Source organism: Erythrolamprus reginae, chromosome 2, assembly GCF_031021105.1.
Source record: "Erythrolamprus reginae isolate rEryReg1 chromosome 2, rEryReg1.hap1, whole genome shotgun sequence".
NCBI classification, from domain to species: domain Eukaryota; kingdom Metazoa; phylum Chordata; class Lepidosauria; order Squamata; family Dipsadidae; genus Erythrolamprus; species Erythrolamprus reginae.
In genome coordinates, this window is record NC_091951.1 from 42,146,839 (window position 1) to 42,164,853 (window position 18,015).

An 18,015-nucleotide genomic window follows, 5' to 3' on the forward strand; every position below is an offset into this window, starting at 1 on the left:
GCCCCACCGCGTGAAAGATCCTATTCACTCGGCAGGTCTCTGACCCACGGAGCCGCTTGAGATCCACTCGGCTGCCATGCTTTTCCTGGTTCCAGTTTGCAGAGAGTAGCGCCCTCCGCCTCCCCGCTTTGTCTATTGGCTCCCGGGGTGGTTGTTTCCACCCTTCCCTTAACAAGCACTCCTTCAGTGGTCGGTGGTTCTGACGTTGCAAGCGGGGATTGGCTCTCCCCGGTGTCTAAAAGAAGCCTGGAGCGAAGCTCCGCCCACGACGCTACTCCTGACTAACAACTGTTCGTGTGAACGCTCCTTTAGGCAAAAGGTTCCATCTTGGCTTTCTTCCTGGGTCCTGCACTTCTATGCCACCTCGGTTTATTATCTACCCTAAAGGTGGCTTCTGGATCCTTTGGGCCCTGTGGAATTTGCATTGAATCAGCAGAGATTTTTTTTTCAATGTAAGGTGGGGAAAAGATTGTTGTTTTTTGAGGTTTGATAATATTGCACAAGTTCTATAGAATGCTTTTTATGATGGAAGAAAATAAGCCTCCACTAAAAGGTTGATAGAAAAAGAAAAAAAAATATTTTCCAAAGAGGGGCTACAGAAATAGTGGAAGGTATTAAGCATAAAACTTATGGTTTTTAATTATGATAGGGTTTTTAGTTTTTTTAATATTAGATTTGTGCCTGTATAATACTGTTTTTATCGTGTTGTGAGCCGCCCCGAGTCTTCGGAGAGGGGCGGCATACAAATCTAATAAATTATTATTATTATTATTATTATTATTATTATTATCAGGAAAGACTTAATGAACTCTATAGTCTGGAGACAGAAAGGAAAGGCGGGACATGATCGAACATTTAAATATGTTAAAGGGTTAAATAAGGTTCAGGAGGGAAGTGTTTTTAATAGGAAAGTGAACACAAGAACAAGAGGCACAATCTGAGGTTAGTTGGGGGAAAGATCAGAAGCAATGTGAGAAAATATTATTTTACTGAAAGAGGAGTAGATGCTTGGAACAAACTTCCAGCAGACGTGGTTGGTAAATCCACAGTAACTGAATTTAAACATGCCTGGGATAAACATATATCCATCCTAAGATAAAATACAGGAAATAGTATAAGGGCAGAGTAGATGGACCATGAGGTCTTTTTCTGCCGTCAATCTTCTATGTTTATATATGTTTTAGTTTAAGCATGGTTTTAGTGTTTGTACTTATGTATTGTTTTTTTATTCTATGTTGGAGAAAAAATTCCCACTTGTAGAAAAAAAAGAAATCAGCAGAGATGCCACATACCCCTCGACTACGGTTGCAGCCTCGGGCTCCGATTTGGTCGGAGACGGAAACGCGGGATTTCCTGGCCCTCTGGGGCGAACTGCTGATTTTGAGGTGGGTTGAAAACCGACCGCCGAACAGCGACATCTACGAGGATCTCTCGGCCCAGATGATAGCGAGGGGTCACGATCGCAACGCTTCGCAGTGTAGGAACCGAGCCCGGGATCTGAAGCGAAGTTACCGGAGAGCCAAAGATGCTCAGATCTACACTGGAACGGAACCTGTGTCTTGCCGTTACTTCCGAGAATTGGATCAAATGTTTGGTGGCGACATGGATATGGCCGCCAACCGGAGCTTGGCCGGCGTGGATGGATCCGTGCGGGTGGCGGTGAAAAGCGAGGATGCCAAAGACGCGGAGGTCCAGGCCTCTGAGGAAGAGAGCAACCAAATGACGCCGCCAAACACCCTCTCGAGTATGGAGGCGGACACAGACACGGAAAACGAACCGAACGTGGGGATCCCACGAGGGTTAGTGACAGTGGTAGTAGATCCCAACGTGATTGAAACCACCATAGCTGAGGACAGTCCTGAAGAGAAGCCAGCGCCATTTCGTGGGCAATCCGTTCCGGGCTGCAGTGGAGATGGGCACCACACTGCTACTGGTGAGCAAGTAGTATCTTCAATGGCATTTTGTTTTTCTTTTTTCTTTTATAATTTTTAATTAAAACCAAACAAGACACCAACATACATATAAGAGAACGACAAACATACAACAAAATATAGGAGCTATTACTGCTCCACTTTTATCAGATGTTTCCGGAGAAAAACCTTTGCAAATCATATCATACAAAGAAATATGTACAGTGATACCTCATCTTATGAACTTAATTGGTTCCGGGACGAGGTTTGTAAGGTGAAATGTTTGTAAGATGAAACAATGTTTCCCATAGGAATCAATGGAAAAGCGATTAATGCGTGCAAGCCCAAAACTCACCCCTTTTGCCAGCCGAAGCGTCCGTTTTTGCGCTGCTGGGATTTCCCTGAGGCTCCCCTCCATGGGAAACCCCACCTCCAGACTTCCGTGTTTTTGTGATGCTGCGATTTCGCTGAAGCTCCCCTCTCTGGGAAACCCCACCTCCGGACTTCTGCTGCCAGCGAAGCGCCTGTTTTTGCGCTGCTGGGATTCCCCTGCAGCATCGCAAAAACACGGAAGTCCGGAGGTGGTGTTTCCCATGGAGGGGAGCCTCAGGGGAATCCCAGCAGAGCAAAAACGGGCGCTTCGCTGGCAACAGAAGTCCGGAGGCGGAGCATCCCAGTAGCGGCGGCTTGGGTTTGTAAGGTGAAAATAGTTTGGAAGAAGAGGCAAAAAAATCTTAAGCCCTGGGTGTGTATCTCGAAAAGTTTGTATGACGAGGGGTTTGTAAGATGAGGTATCACTGTACTTATATTTCCTATTATTAACAAATTTTTAGTTATTTAGTTCTATATTATATTTTAATTATTTAGTTATTCCTTAATCTTCTGTTCAACCATTTTGTTTTTCAATTGGTGCCCTTAGCTTTTCAGCCTGGGTTTAAGCTAGTTGGGAGACCCCCTAAGAACGTGCCTGAGATACCACAAAGATAGAGATTGGCTAAATTGTTTTGTTTTTTAAAATGAACTGAATTTTCTCTTGATTAGGAGCCCAAATTAGATTATTTATTTATTTATTTATTTATTGGATTTGTATGCTGCCCCTCTCCAAGGACTCGGGGCGGCTCACAACACATCAAAGAAAGCATGACAATACATCTAGATCCAATTAATATAATTCTAATATTATCAAAAACATTACCATTCATATAGGTGGGGAGTCAAGTGCAGTCTGAGATTTAAGTTAAAAGCTTATAAAACAGTGGTTCTCAACCTTTCTAATGCCGCGACCCCTTAATACAGTTCCTCATGCTGTGGTGACCCCCAATCATAAGTCTAGCACCAATTCTCCCAACAGAACTTTAAGCTGATTGGCAGGAAGGTCAGAGGGACACCCCCACTGTAAATGCCTGATTGGCCGGATTGTAAACATATGTTCCAAGACGCCAGAATAGAAGCTTTAGACCCTACCACCATGGGAAATTTGTCTTCTCATTGGTTCCCTCTTCCCCCTTGAACACTCGTGTTCCAGAGTGGCTCCTCCCTGTAATATTTCAGGAAGGCTGATTCTTCGGGTCTTACATGGTTTGCTTGCTACCCTTGAAAGGTGGGGCTAATTTCCAGAAAATATTATCTACTGCTCAACCAATATGTCCAGTTAGATGGCCTGGCAACAGGGCTGCAAAAGTGAAGTAGTCTGGGACTGCTGGATTCTCTTATTTTCCAGGAATGGGGATCGATGGCAGTCTACAATCTGATATAGTTTGAGTAATTGGAAAACTTCCCCCTCCTCTTTTCCCCACAACATCTCTATGAGATGGGTTGGGCTGAAAGAGAACAACTAGCCCAAAGTCACCTTTTGGGCTAGTCAGCTTTCATGCCTGAAGCGGGACCAGAACTCACAGTCTCCTGGTTCTAGGCTAGCCCTTTAACCACTGCATCAAGCTGGCTCTCAATATATCTATCACACAACCATTTTTGATGAAATGGAACAGAGGCTGCAGGAAAATACAGCTGATTGGTTGCTAGAATGAAAATCTAACTTACCTCCTTACCAACTACTTTTAACCTTTTTTGGTCAAATAACTCTCATCCTCCTTTCCCTTCTTTTTTTTTTTTAAAAAAAACACATCAGAAAAACCGCAGGTTCATTTAACTCTCTTGGCAAACTGTGATGGGAATGCACAACTTTATAAGCCTTTACAATTTATAAGCTTTTATAACAGTGGTTGTCAACCTGGGGATCAGGACCCCTTTGGGGATCGAACGAGCGTTTCACAGGGGTCGCCTAAGGCCATGGGAAAAGACAAATTTCCCATGGTGTTAGGAAATAAAGTTTCTATTTTGGCGCCTCGGAACATATTTTTACAATCCAACCAATCAGGCATCAGTGGGGGTGTCCCACTGACCTTCCTGCCAATCATCTTAAAGCTCTGTTGAGAGAACTGGCACTACACTAATGGTTGGGGATCGCCACAACATGAGGAACCCTACACTAGTCCTCCAGACTATACAGATTGAATTCATGAAGTCTCTCCTGATAAGTTTCATGCTTAAGACTTTCCACCCATTTTTGTAGCCCATCTCCACATACTTTTTGCATCGTGGCGACCAAAACTGAATGAGTATTCCAAGTGTGGCCTTACCAAGGCCTTATAAAGTGGTATTAACACTTGGCATGATCTTGATTCTATATCTAACCCATTCCCCCCCTTAATAGGTAGAGGCAGGCGAGATAAGTCCTTTGGTCATCCCCTGACGACAGCAGAGAGGATGGCGTCTATGCGGGAGAGGAAGAGGCGGTCTCACGAGGAGATGATGCATGAGATCATGACCGACTACAGGAGGACCTGGGAGACCATGGAAGCTCTTCACGAGAGGAGTGAAATCAACGCCGGGGACTTCCGCGAAGCGGTGCTGAGGGAAATGCTTCTGGACAGAGAGGCCCGGACACAGGAGGCCCAATTAGACCGTGAATCCCGGGCAAGGGAGGCCCAGATGGATAGAGAGGCCAGGATTAGGGACAACCAGCTGGAGAGAGAGATTAGGATAAAGGAGCTCGCTATGATTGAAGCCGAGCTTCAGCGCACCAGGGAGATTCTCCATCCAATGGTCGATGCCGTGGCATCTGTGGCAGAGGCCTTGTGTGTGGCTAGCAAGGTGTTGCCACCCTCTCGGCCTGCAGACAGGAAGTGAGGCCTGAGGCCTTCTAGGAATCAAAGGAAAGCAAGTAATTTCTGTCTCTTCTTTCAACTATAAAAATTTTATTTTGAATGGGAAAGGGATGAAAGGGGGAGGGGTAAGGTGCTTTTTAAAGTGCTAAATTAAAATAAAATTAAAAAAATTCATGGATTTTTAATAATCATTTTATCTTGCCCAGTAAGAGTTTGAGCCAGATTTACCTCACCGGGGTGAAAGGCTCCCATTTTGTTCATGCCTGTCCGTTGTCGGAGAGCCGGTCGCAAAGGCAGTGTGAGGCTCTGCCCACCCACCAGAACGCTGCCATTTGGGTTCTTTTATCCTCTGCGCATGCACAGAATGCTTCGTGCAGGCACAGAGGGTAAAAGAACCCAAATGGCAGCGTTCACACTGCCTTCGCGACTGGCTCTCCAACCGCTGACAGGCATGAACAAAATGGGAGCCTTTCACCCCTGTTACCTACTCTCTCAATTTACTCATCCTGTGGAACAAAGATAATGTATATCTAGATCAGTGGTTCTCCACTTGGGAGTCGGGATTCCTTTAAGGGGCCAAACCACCATTTCACAGGAGTCGCCTAAGACCAGGGGAAAAGACAAATTTCCCAGTGTTGAGAACTAAAGCTTTTATTGTGGTCCCTTGGAATATATTTTTACAATCAGGTGTTTACAGTGGAGATTTCCCTCTGACCTTCCTGCCAATCAGCTTAAAGCTCTGTTGGGAGGACTGGCGCTAGACTTATGGCTGGGGGTCACCACAACATGAGGAACTGTATTAAGGGATCGCAGCATAAGAAAGGTTGAGCACCACTGTTCTAGATGGTTTGGTTTGGAAAAAGAGAAGAAAAACTTTTTAAAAAGACATTCCAGTAGCTTATTGATAGGAGCCTTCCTTTCCCATGCAACCAAATCCAGCTGGACTGCTTATTTGGGCTCTACATTTTCTGGACAGACTTTTATCCGAATGCAAGTATCGGAGGACAAAATGCTTGCACGTTTTCACAATGGAGTATTGTTTGTACAGATAATCCTCGACTTACAACAGTACATTTAGTGACCATTTTGATGTTCCAACGACATTGGGGGGGAAAAAGTGACTCGTGACTGTTTATCACGTTTATGATCATTGCGTCGTCATCATCGTCACAAGATCAGAATTTAGATGCTTGGCAATGGAGTCACCGTTACGATGGATGCAATATCCCAGGGTCATGGGATCGCCTTTTTATGACCTTTGACCAGCAAAGTCAATGGGGAAGCAAGATTCACTTAATAACCGTGTTATTAACAGAACTGCCTTGATTAACTTAACTGTTCCAAGAAAAGTCGTAAAATGGGGGCAGAGTTCACTTAGTAATTGTCTTGTTTAGGAACAGAAAAATTGGGTTCGGTTGTGGTCATATGTCAAGGATTCCCTACAGCAGTGATGGCAAACCTTTTTTCCCTCGGGTGCCGAAAGAACGTGGGCGCACGCTATCGCGCATCCACAAGTGCCCACACTCATGATTCAATGCCTGGGGAGGGCAAGAATGCCTTCCCCAACACCCCAGAGGCCCTCCGGAGGCTGAAAATGGCCTCTTTCCCAACTTCTGGTGGTTCCACTAGGCTTGTGTTTCACCCTCCAAAGATGGAGGCAGGGGAGGGTAAAAACGCCCTCCCCCATCCCCTCCGGATGCTCTCTGGAAGCCAAAAACGCCCTTCCAGAGTCTCTGTACAAGCCAAAAATCGGCTGGCTGGCACACACATGGACAGTGGTACCTCTACTTAAGAACTTTATTTGTTTCGTGACCAGGTTCTTAAGTAGAAAAGATTGTAAGTACAGTGTTCCCTTGACTTTCGTGGGGGATGCGAAGTAGAGATGTGGAAGTAATTTATTTTTGGCTATGAACAGTTGGTCATCACCTATAAAGCCCTTCATGGCACCGGACCAGGGTATCTACGAGACCGCCTTCTGCCGCACGAATCCCAGTGACTGTTTAGGTCCCACAGAGTGGGCCTTCTCTGGGTCCCGTCAACAAAACAATGTCGTTTGGCGGGGCCCAGGGGAAGAGCCTTCTCTGTGGCGGCCCTGGCCCTCTGGAACCAACTCCCCCTGGAGATTAGAATTGCCCCCACCCTCCGTGCCTTTCGTAAGCTCCTTAAAAACCACCTCTGGGGGAACTGAGATATTCTTTCCCCCTAGGCCTTTACAATTTATGCATGGTATGTTTGTTTGTTTGTATGTATGTTTGGTTTTACAATAAGAGTTTTTTAGTTGTTTTAGTATTGGATTTACATGCTGTTTTTTATTACTGTTGTTAGCCGCCCCGAGTCTACGGAGAGGGGCGGCATACAAATCCAATAAATAAATAAATAAATCGCAGGACATCTCCTAACACTTTAAATCCCTAAATTACAATTTCCCATTCCCTTAACAACCTTTAGATTATTACTCACCATTATTACTGGTACTCACCGTTGAAAATGATACTTAATGATCCTGATAATTATTAACACAATTATTTATTAACAATCATTATTTATTAGCAAATGACATCATGGGTGGGAAAAACCATGGTGGAGGAAAAAAACCGCAAAGTATTTTTTAATTAATATTTTTTGAAAAACCGTGGTATAGACTTTTCGCGAATGTCGGACCCGCGAAAGTCAAGGGAACACTAGAAGCAATTTTTCCCATAGGAATCAATGTAAAAGCAAGTAATGTGTGCAAACCCGTTAGGAAAGAAATTAAAGCTCGGAATTTGGGTGGGGGGAGGAGGAGGAGGAGGAAGAGGAGGAGGACAGCCACTGCCGAAGGAAGAAGGTGAGGGGAATAAAAAAAAATCCAAAACTTTAAGGTTAAAAGAAAAAAAAGAGAGGGACTCTGAGGCTGCGAGGAGCATGCGCTTCCCTCCATTCATTCTGGGTTGCCAAAATTCTCCTTAAGCACCACCAAAAGGCTCCTCTGGCAGCCCAGAAAAGCCCGAGATAGCCAGGATTAAAGAGGGAATTGCAGGAAACTGGCCGGGCCTTCATGCTGCTCTCAAATTTCCTGGGAAATTTTTCCGGGCTTGGGTTCTTAAGTAGAAAATGATTCTTAAGAAGAGGCAAAAAAATCTTGAACACCCGGTTCTTATCTAGAAAAGTTCTTAAGTAGAAGCGTTCTTAGGTAGAGGTGCCACTGTACTTGGAGCTGAGCTAGGGCAATGGCTTGTGTGCCAGCTGATATGACTCCGCATGCCACCTGTGGCACCCATGCCACAGGTTCACCATCACTGCCCTATGCCATTTATCAAAATGTTTGCTGTTGTGGTTGGCTCTCAGCCAGGCCCTCTGGCAACAGACTTTGGACCTGATGAGCTGGGGCCACGTGGGCATGGTCAGCCTGTGTGGCTGTCGGAGGAATCAGACAATGAGCTGGAGGAGGAGGGAGAGTCTGGGTGTGAGGAGCCTACAGAGGCTGTAGAACCTCCAACTGGGGATTTGCAGCCCCTAACTGAGCATTTGCCAGGGTCTCAGCAGGAGGAAGAGGAGATAAGGGACCCGATCCTGAACGTAGGGGTGAGAAGGATGCAGGGGCGGCAGGAGCAGTTAAGAAAGCTCAGAAAGCGGAAGTGAGCTCAGCTGTGTATGGTATGTACTCCCAGAGAGTATATAAGGGGGAGGAGTTGGAAGGTGCTCTTTGCAAGAAGGCAATGTTCGTGCCTCCAGAGGAGAAGAACCTGTAAAGAGTGTTTTTGCCTGACAAACCTGGATACAGTACTGGACGGTCATGGGGTTAATATTGTGAGTAGACTTTTGGCTGAGAAGCAACTGTGTGGGACTTTATCTTATCAACTTGGCCTCATACCTGGATTTGGGGAGGGGAAAAGATGTTGTTTTGGTTCACAAATGTTTTTATAAATAGACTCTTGTTCCTTTTGAAACCTTTGTGTTTGAGTTTAATTTCGGGCTAATTACCAGCTGGCTGATGTGAAAGACAGAACACTTACAGTGCTTGGAGGCTCTTAAGGGCTGGATGGGGAACAACAGGCTAAAACCAAACCCTGGAAAGATGGAATGGCTCTGGGTTTGAGGTTGTTTAGTTCAGTGTTTCCCAACCTTGGCAACTTGAAGATATCTGGACTTCAATTCCCAGAATTCCCCAGCCAGCTGGGGAATTCTGGGAGTTGAAGTCCAAATATCTTCAAGTTGCCAAGGTTGGGAAACACTGGTTTAGTTCATGGAGAATCGCCACCTGTGGTCTTCGGTGAGGTACCACTACCCCAGACAGATCTAATGTAGGGTGTAGTCTGGAGGTTCTCCTGAACTCATGACCCCTACTCAAGGAGCAGGTGGCAGTTGTGTCGAGGAGGCCACGGTGGCGCAGTGGTTAAAGTGCAGTACTGCAGGCTACTTCTGCTGATCACCGGCTGCCAGCAGTTTGGCAGATCGAATCTCAGCAGGCTCAAGGTTGACTCAGCCTTCCATCCTTCCGAAGTGGGTAAAATGAGGTTCCAGATTGTTGGGGGGCAATATGCTGACTCTGTAAACCGCTTAGAGAGGGTTGTAAAAGCACTGTGAATCGGTATACAGTGATACCTTGTCTTACGAACTTAATTGGTTCCGGGAGGAGGTTCGTAAGGTGAAAACTTCATAAGACGAAACAATGTTTCCCATAGGAATCAATGGAAAACCGATTAATGCGTGCAAGCCCCAAATTTACCCCTTTTTCAAGCCAAAGCGCCCATTTTTGCACTGGTGGGATTCCTCTGAAGCTCCCCTCCATGGGAAACCCCACCTCCGGACTTCCACGTTTTTGCGATGCTGTAGGGAAATCCCAGGAGGGGAATACCAGGATCGCAAAAACGGGTGCTCGGCTGGCAACGGAAGTCCGGAGGTGGGGTTTCCCAGCAAGGGGAGCCTCAGCGAAATCGCACCATCACAGAAACACAGAAGTCGGAGGTGGGGAACCTCAGGGGAATCCCAGGATCGCAAAAATGGGCGCTTCGCTTGCAACGGAAGTCCGGAGGCAGGGCATCCCAGCGGTGGTGGCGGGTTCGTAAGGCGAAAAAGTTCATAAGAAGAGGCAAAAAAAATCCGAACCCCAGGTTTGTATCTCGAAAAGTTCGTATGACGAGAGGTTCATATGACAAGGTACCACTGTATAAGTCTAAATGCTATTGCTATTTGCAATTGTGGGCCATGTGTTAGATAATGTCCTTTCCTGGACCAACAATCCCTACTCATAGTCCCCATGCCTTACCTCCAGTCTTGACTGTTGTGATGTCCTCTACATAGGCTGCCCTTGAAAAGTATCTGGAAGCATCAATTGGCCCAAGATGCAGTAGCCCACATGGTTTTGTACAGGCCTAGACGTGCATTTGTGTCAACTCTCCTGCAGGAACTGCACTGGCTGTCAAGTTTGCTTCAAAGTCCAATTCAAGCTGCTGGTTGTCACCTTTAACACCCTACATGGCTTGGGATTGGGTTATTTGAAAGGCGGTCACACCCACCCAACCCACGAAAGCAGTGAGCCAAGGGAATGTTATGGGTCCCTCTCTCCTAAGGAGAGACCTTAGTGCAGTGACTATCAGCCTGGGGGTCAAGTGACCATTTCACACGGGTTGCCTAAGGCCACGGGACAAGACAAATTTCCCATGGTGTTAGGAATTGAAGCTTCTATTCTGGCGCCTTGGAATATATTTTTGCAACCTGACCAATCAAGTGTTTTCAGTGGGGGCGTCCCTCTGGCCTTCCCGCCAATCGGCTTAAAGCTCTGTTGGGAGACTTGGTGCTAGTCTTATGGTTGGGGGTCACCACAACATTGAGGAATTTTATTAAGGGGTCGTGGCATTAGAAAGATAAAGGGATCCGCCCCTTTACCAGCGGGTTGACCTCAGGAAGGCACAGCATGCCGTAATTGCCGCGACAAAAAGAGGCAACGGAGAAAGTTTTTCTCGGGGTGAGACAACCCCGATTGAATCGGGATTGCTCCTTTTATTGTTTTTCACTTTTCATGACATGTGGTACAAAATAACCAATCCGCGAGCGCCACATATAATAAGCCATCCCCCAGCTGCTGTCTAGTCATGCGTTTTACGAGGCAACCTCCTCATTGTTCTGTCGGGCTCTCTGGTAGAATCCTCCCAAAAATTCACAGGTACAAATTTCAGACACACACACGTTTGAAAATTCAAAACAATGTTCTTTATAATGAAAATTCACTTAAACCAAGCCCTCTTTTGGTATAGCCAAGAGCACTCGTCTCCAAACAAACTGATAATTTGTACAAGTCCCTTATCACTTCTGAGATACTTAGCTTGCAGCTGTGAGGCAATTCACAGTCCTTCTTCTTTCACAAAGTGAAACACACTTTGCACTGGTTTAGTTTCAAAGCGGGGAAAAATCAGCACCCAAAAAGTCAAAGTCAGTAAAGCAGTCATGAAACACAATGATCAGGTAATCCTCCACAATGGCCAAACCCACAGGCTGCTATTTATAGCAGCCTCACTAATGACCACAGCCCCACCCAGCCAGTGTTCCCTCTAAATTTTTTTGGGGGGGGGGCGGAAAAGTATAGTGTCTGAGCGGCAGTCCCTTTGGGACTGGGCGGCACAGAAATAATAAATAAATAAATAAACAAACAAACAAAAAACCCATCCTGTTTTGCCTCAGAGAATTTCAAAATAAAATACTGTACTGTGTGTCTATAAGAGTGAGCTCATAATAGGGCAACTCTATCAATAACAAAATGCCACTTAAATAGTTGAGCTAGTTTCAAACTAGATTTTGATTTTCTTTCTCTCTTCCTTACTCCCATTCTTTTTCTTTCTCTTTTCCTTCCTCTCTTTTTTCTATCTGTTTCTCTCTCTTCCTCTCTCTCTCCTTCCCTCTCGGCTCCTGGGCAGGTTTGGAAAATTCTGAGTTGATGATGATTTTTAAGTGAGCGATTGCTCACTGCTCAGCTTAGAGGGAACTATGCACCCAACCACAGGTGGCCTCATTTTCTTTGATAATAATCTCTCAGTTGTTGCCTATGCATCGCTCTCCACATGCATGGCTGAATCATTAACTCTTGTTCTGAATCCAAGGAGGAGCTAGATAATTGATCTCCTCCTGAGCTGTCTGCCCCACTCTCCTCCTCCCTGTCACTCATGTCTTCTTGGTCAGAGGAGCCTTCATCATCAGATTCCACCGGGGGCAAAACAGGCCTGCAGCATGTGGATGTCTCCCCCACCTCCACAGTCCTTGGGGCAGGAGCTGGGCCAGAGCTAACCACAATACTCATGACTTCCTTGTTGATCATTATACGGAAGCTCTATTACAGCGCTTCCGTTAGGTTGTGTGTTTATTGGTGATTGGCTAAAGAATTAGAGTAAGACATACATTTCATTATATGGTAAGTTAATTCTGCGTTATGTCTTCTTACTTTTGTATCAACTTATTTGTTCTCCACGTGATCATGGACTTGTCTCTCTTCTGGACTCGCTGCCTTTCTTTTAGAGGAGGAATAAAGATTCTATGCAGCACCCAATAGGCTACAACACCACCCTCCGGTAATGTCCTATCCCAGCGTTCAGTACCTAAGAACCTATGATTACAACAGAAAGGTTGAGAGCCGCTGATAATGAGACCAAAACGGAAAGCTTTCTCTATGGGGGCTCCTTTCCCCAGATGATATGATCACACACCCCGACACAAACACACTTTTTACACTCTTTCTTTCTTTCTTTCTTTCTTTCTTTCTTTCTTTCTTTATTCATTTATTTATTCATTTATTTATTCATTTATTACATTTGTATGCCGCCCCTCTCCATAGACTCGGGGCGGCTCACAACAATAACAAAGACAATGTAAGAACAAATCTAATAATTTAAAAAACACTAAAACCCCCATTATTAAAAGCAAGCATACACACAAACGTACCATGTATAAACTGTACAGGCCCTGGGGAGATGTCTCAGTTCCCCCATGCCTGACGGCAGAGATGGGTCTTAAGAACTTTACGAAAGGCAAGGAGGGTGGGGGCAGTTCTGATCTCCGGGGGAGCTGGTTCCAGAGGGTTGGGGCCACCACAGAGAAGGCTCTTCTCCTGGGTCCCGTCAAACAGCATTGTTTAGTCGACGGGACCCGGAGAAGGCCAACTCTGTGGGACCTAACCAGTCGGCAGAATTTATCACTGTGATGGTGAACCTATGGCACAGGTGCCTAAAATTGCACCCAGTCATGTTAGCTGACACACATGGCGTTGCTTTTTCTCTTCTGGATTTTTGGCCCGCATGTATACGCAACAGTCAGCTGACCTTCATGCATTCAGTGATGTCAGAGCTGGTTTTCCATTTTCCGACATGCGTGTGCATGGCAGCCGGCTGATCGTTGCATGCGCGCATGCATGCCAGTAACCAGTAGACTAGCTGGCCAACGCTCGTGCATGTGCTAGAAACCAGAAGTTCATTTTCTGGCGCCCTCATGCCCCTTGCAGCTCCTCTTCTGGGTTGCGGCCTAGATGAGCGTGTGAAGCAAGGGCACACACCAGTATTGGGTTGCTAGCCATTATGGGCCACACTGTGTACCGGTAGCGAAAACGGAGCTGCTCATGCAGTTCTGAGTTGCTAGCATGCGTGTGCGCACCCCCAGTGAGATTTTGTTCCATGCGTGCGCGGAAGCAAAATCTTGCAGGGGCATCCATGCATTCATGCTGGCAATAGCTGTGCACGCATCGTACCGATAGCGGCGGTAAATAGCAACCCTCGCCTGGCACACACGCTCCCTTTTTGGCACTTGCTGCCGAAAAGGTTCGCCATCACTGCTCTATCACAAGCCCTGGAGTCCTGCTTTGCTAATGGGCTTGGGTGTACCCAGTAATGGGTAGCCAAAATTTTTACTGCCACACTGTGGGTACGGCTTATTTTGTGGGTGTGGCTTAATGGTCATGTGACTGGGTAGGAGTGGCTTGCAGGCCATGTGATCAGGTGGGAGTGGCTTGGACGATCATCTAAGTCCTTGACTTACAACCTTATCAGTGTTGCTCGCTGGGGTGACAATTTGCTTCGTGTTTCCCGCACTCTCCTTCCTGGGTTGCCCCCCCACCTCAGGCTGGGTAGCTAGGTGAATGGGTGCTGCCAGAAGCATAAATACTGCCAGCGTCGCTTCCACCCACGCCTTCTGCTTGCACCTCAGGTGGGGCTGGAGGGGAGCCAGACAGGAGAGAGGGAAGCTCATCTGAAGCCAGTAGGAAAGAAAGAGGAAAAAAGCAAGGAGCACAGACGCAGCAGCAGCAGGGGAAAAAAGGAGAGCTGAGCCGAGACCAATAATTTATTTATTTTTTTATTTATTGGATTTGTATGCTGTGACAGCTGCCAATCAGCTGGAGCTGCGCGTGCATCTTCATCTCTACCAGTGGAACTGTGTTCCACCCCATCCTGCCTGCTACCCACCCTGGGTGTACCCAGAGTACGATGGAAACCCATCAAATGACTCATTTGATTGCTGTCGCTAGGGTGTGTGCGGTTATGGCTTTTTATCGTTTCTGTATTTTATTCCTGTAAGCTGCCCAGTCACTAAGAATGAGTTGGGCAGCCATATAAATTTTCTTAAATAAATATGCTAAGGCAACAGCTGGGGTTCCATACCACAGTGGCTCACACACATTTAACCTTATTGCGGCCTAGTCTGGTTTGTCATCCAGAGCCTCTTAGTCCATTAGGGCAGTGTTTCCCAACCGTGGCAACTTGATGATATTTGGACTTCAACTCCCAGAATTCCCCAGCCAGCGAGTTGAAGTCCAGATATCTCCAAGTTGCCAAGGTTGGGAAACATTGCATTAGGGAACATGAGTACGGAGGAAAAAATAAGGTATTATTTCTGATGCCCCATTTAGCTATTCTGAAATACAGTGGTACCTCTACCTAAGAACACCTCTGCTTAAGAACTTTTATAGATAAGAACCAGGTGTTAAAGGTTTTTTTGCCTCTTCTCAAGAACCATTTTCTACTTAAGAACCCGAGCCCGGAAACATTTCCCAGGAAATTTGAGAGCAGTACAAAGGCCCGGCCAGTTTCCTGCCATTCCCCCTACGTTTCTCTCTCTGGCGCAGTGTATAGGAGGCAGCTTTGTGCTGGGTGTACGGGAGGCGAATGCTCCTCGCCGCTTCAAGTCCCTCTTTTTTTTTAAAGCCTTAAAATTTTGGATTTTTTTTATTCCTCTCACCTCACCTTCTTCCTTTGGCAGCGACTGTCCTCCTCTTCTTCCTCCTCTTCCCACCCAAATTCCGAGCTTTTATTTCTTTCCGAATGGGTTTGCACGCATTATTTGCTTTTACATTGATTCTTATGGGAAAAATTGCTTCTACTTACAAACCTTTCTACTTAAGAACCTGGTCACGGAATGAATTAAATTCTTAAGTAGAGATCCCACTGTACTCACAGAATTATGTTGTCTCACCCAGCCAGTATCATTTAGATTATATTTGCAGGAACAAGCCTTTCTGCTTTTGATACAGTACATACAGTACAAACGTCTTTATTTAGAGCACTACTAAATCAGAGCTAACAGAGACAAAAGCCAAATAAATCCAACACCGTAAAAAGAAATTGTATTTTTATTGAGCAAGATATCCAATACATTGCATTTGACAAGACATGGTGAAAAGACCCTTTGCAATTAGTATTAATTTTCTAAGAGTTTACACACTTTATGGGCAGGATAATATAACCACTAATATTTTACTATCTTGCTAAGGTACCTGGTTGTACCTGCAACCACTCATTTAAAGATGATTTCAAGTTAAGACAGCCTTGGGGCAAGGGGGGAGTGATTTTACACTAAGTCCACATTGATGACCAGTTGCAGTATTCTGCAGTCATGGGATCCCAACTTGTGACCTTCCCAGCTGATTTCTGACCAAAAAAATAAATAAATCATCTGGGAAAGTTGGATATGTTTAATGACGGTGGTAAAAATGTTCTTAAAATTAGGTCTGGTCATGTCATGACTTAAATTACAACCATCCAATTTATGACAAAAATAAAATACAGTTCCAATTGTGGTTGTAAATTAAGGACTATCTATAAATGTCAAAACATTTTGAATTCTTGCCTCATTACTACACATGGTTGACTCCTAAAGTTGATAGCATGCGTTGAATAATTTTTTAAATAAAAACACTGAAAAGTAACCACATTCTCTCCCCAGATGTTTATTTCTATTTAATTTTCTTCTTTATTTCTTCTTTAATTTTTTAATAGGACAATTAGTATGACTCCTAAAATGTTACCTCAGGAATTATTTACTAGGCTCTTGCCGGTATCTGATATTCTCCAAATATGCTCCATTATAACTTCCATTTATTTATTATTTCTTATATTTGTTTACATTGTTGCTTTGTTGTGAGCCGCTCTGAGTCTTCGGAGAGGGGCGGCATACAAATCTAATAAATTATTATTAATTATTATTATTATTATTAAATGACACTGAGTAAGGAAAGACTGAGATAGATTACCACACAGTGGACAACAATATATACTGCTCAAAAAAATAAAGGGAACAGTCAAATAACACATCCTAGATCTGAATGAATGAAATATTCTCATTGAATACTTTGTTTGTACAACTATTCCATTTACACAACAGCATGTGAAATTGACTGTCAATCAGTATTGCTTCCTAAGTGGACAGTGTGATTTCACAGAACTTTGATTTATCCTTGTATCCTAAGATTTTTATTAATATTGATTGTTTCTTCATTGCTTATTTGACCCCTATGACAATCATTAAGTGTAGTACCGCATGATTCTTGACAAACGTATCTTTTTCTTTTATGTACGCTGAGAGCATATGCACCAAGACAAAGTCCTTGTGTGTCCAATCATACTTGGCCAATAAAATTATATTCTATTGTATTCTATTACGTACTTGAAGTTATATTGTTTTTCAAGTGTTCCCTTAATTTTTTTGAGCAGTGTATATACTTAATTGTTCTTAGCTACATTTAGCACACACACTCAAATAGATTGCAAATAGATTTCAACGCCAAACAATGATTTATTACTAAGATCTTTACATGAAATTATTGGGGGGGAATTTATCCAGTCTTCAAAGTAGGTACCACCCATACGTTGAGGAAATCCTGCTCTACTGAACCCAAATTTTAAGGAAAGAATACGTAGTCTGCGGAGAGGGGCGGCATATAAATCCAATATATCTAATCTAATCTAACCTTAAATCAGTGATGGGCTACCAAAACTTTTACTACCACACTGTGGGCCTGGCTTATGCATTTTGTTTCAACATCTTCCAGTGCTAATTGGGTGCTCTGGGGTGGAGCTCCAAATTTTGCTACCGGAACTGTGTTCCTGACCGTTCCCATAGGAGCCCATCGCTGCCTTAAATGTTGCTTAACCCCGCTAGTAGGCTGGATGGGAGAAAACAAGTTGACATTCAATCCAGACAAATCGGAGCTACTGTTGGTATGGAAACAAATAGGACTCTGGGATTGAAGATAAGCTTGCTCTGCACAGGGTGGCAACCCCCAGAAGGAGCAGGTTGGGGTCTGGAAGTGCCCCTTGATCGCCATCTGTCACTGGACTTGCAAATTTGGCAAGAAGAATGTTTGCACAGTTACAAGCCACTGCATCAGCTGCGACCCATCCTGAGCCAGCTGGACCGTGGCAAAGCTGACCATCTGCCTTAACTGTGCTGCAGGTGAGGCTATTTTTTTAAAAAGGGTCTAGAAATTACAAATACTACCAAGCAGGGCAACTAGGCTGCTGACCACCGTAGTATATAGAAATATGATTCCTGTAATAAAGATCAACAATTGCTGGTGTTTTCTGGGAATGATTCAAGGTATTCTTATAGAAAGATTTTAATAAAAATTATGCTTAAAGCAAATAAATATTTCAAGTGCAGTTAATGACTCATAAAATCCTACATAGCGTAGGGCAGTGATGGCG

The 18,015-nt window shown here is 44.7% G+C and overlaps 1 protein-coding gene across 4 annotated transcripts; it reads left to right on the plus strand.

Moving 5' to 3' along the window:
* The first annotated feature begins 277 nt into the window (after window positions 1-277).
* LOC139160267 (uncharacterized) lies at window positions 278-5,398 on the plus strand. Of its 4 annotated transcripts, none has more exons than XM_070737965.1 (3): window positions 278-457; window positions 1,242-1,933; window positions 4,624-5,398. In XM_070737965.1, the coding sequence occupies exons 2-3, from the start codon at window positions 1,282-1,284 to the stop codon at window positions 5,097-5,099; spliced, it is 1,128 nt and encodes a 375-aa protein (XP_070594066.1). In that variant the 5' UTR covers window positions 278-457; window positions 1,242-1,281; the 3' UTR covers window positions 5,100-5,398. The 4 variants fall into 4 exon arrangements, with proteins under 4 accessions (XP_070594066.1, XP_070594068.1, XP_070594065.1 ...); XM_070737967.1 differs by having other exon boundaries at window positions 1,261-1,933; XM_070737964.1 differs by having other exon boundaries at window positions 278-452.
* The last annotated feature ends 12,617 nt before the right edge of the window (window positions 5,399-18,015 follow it).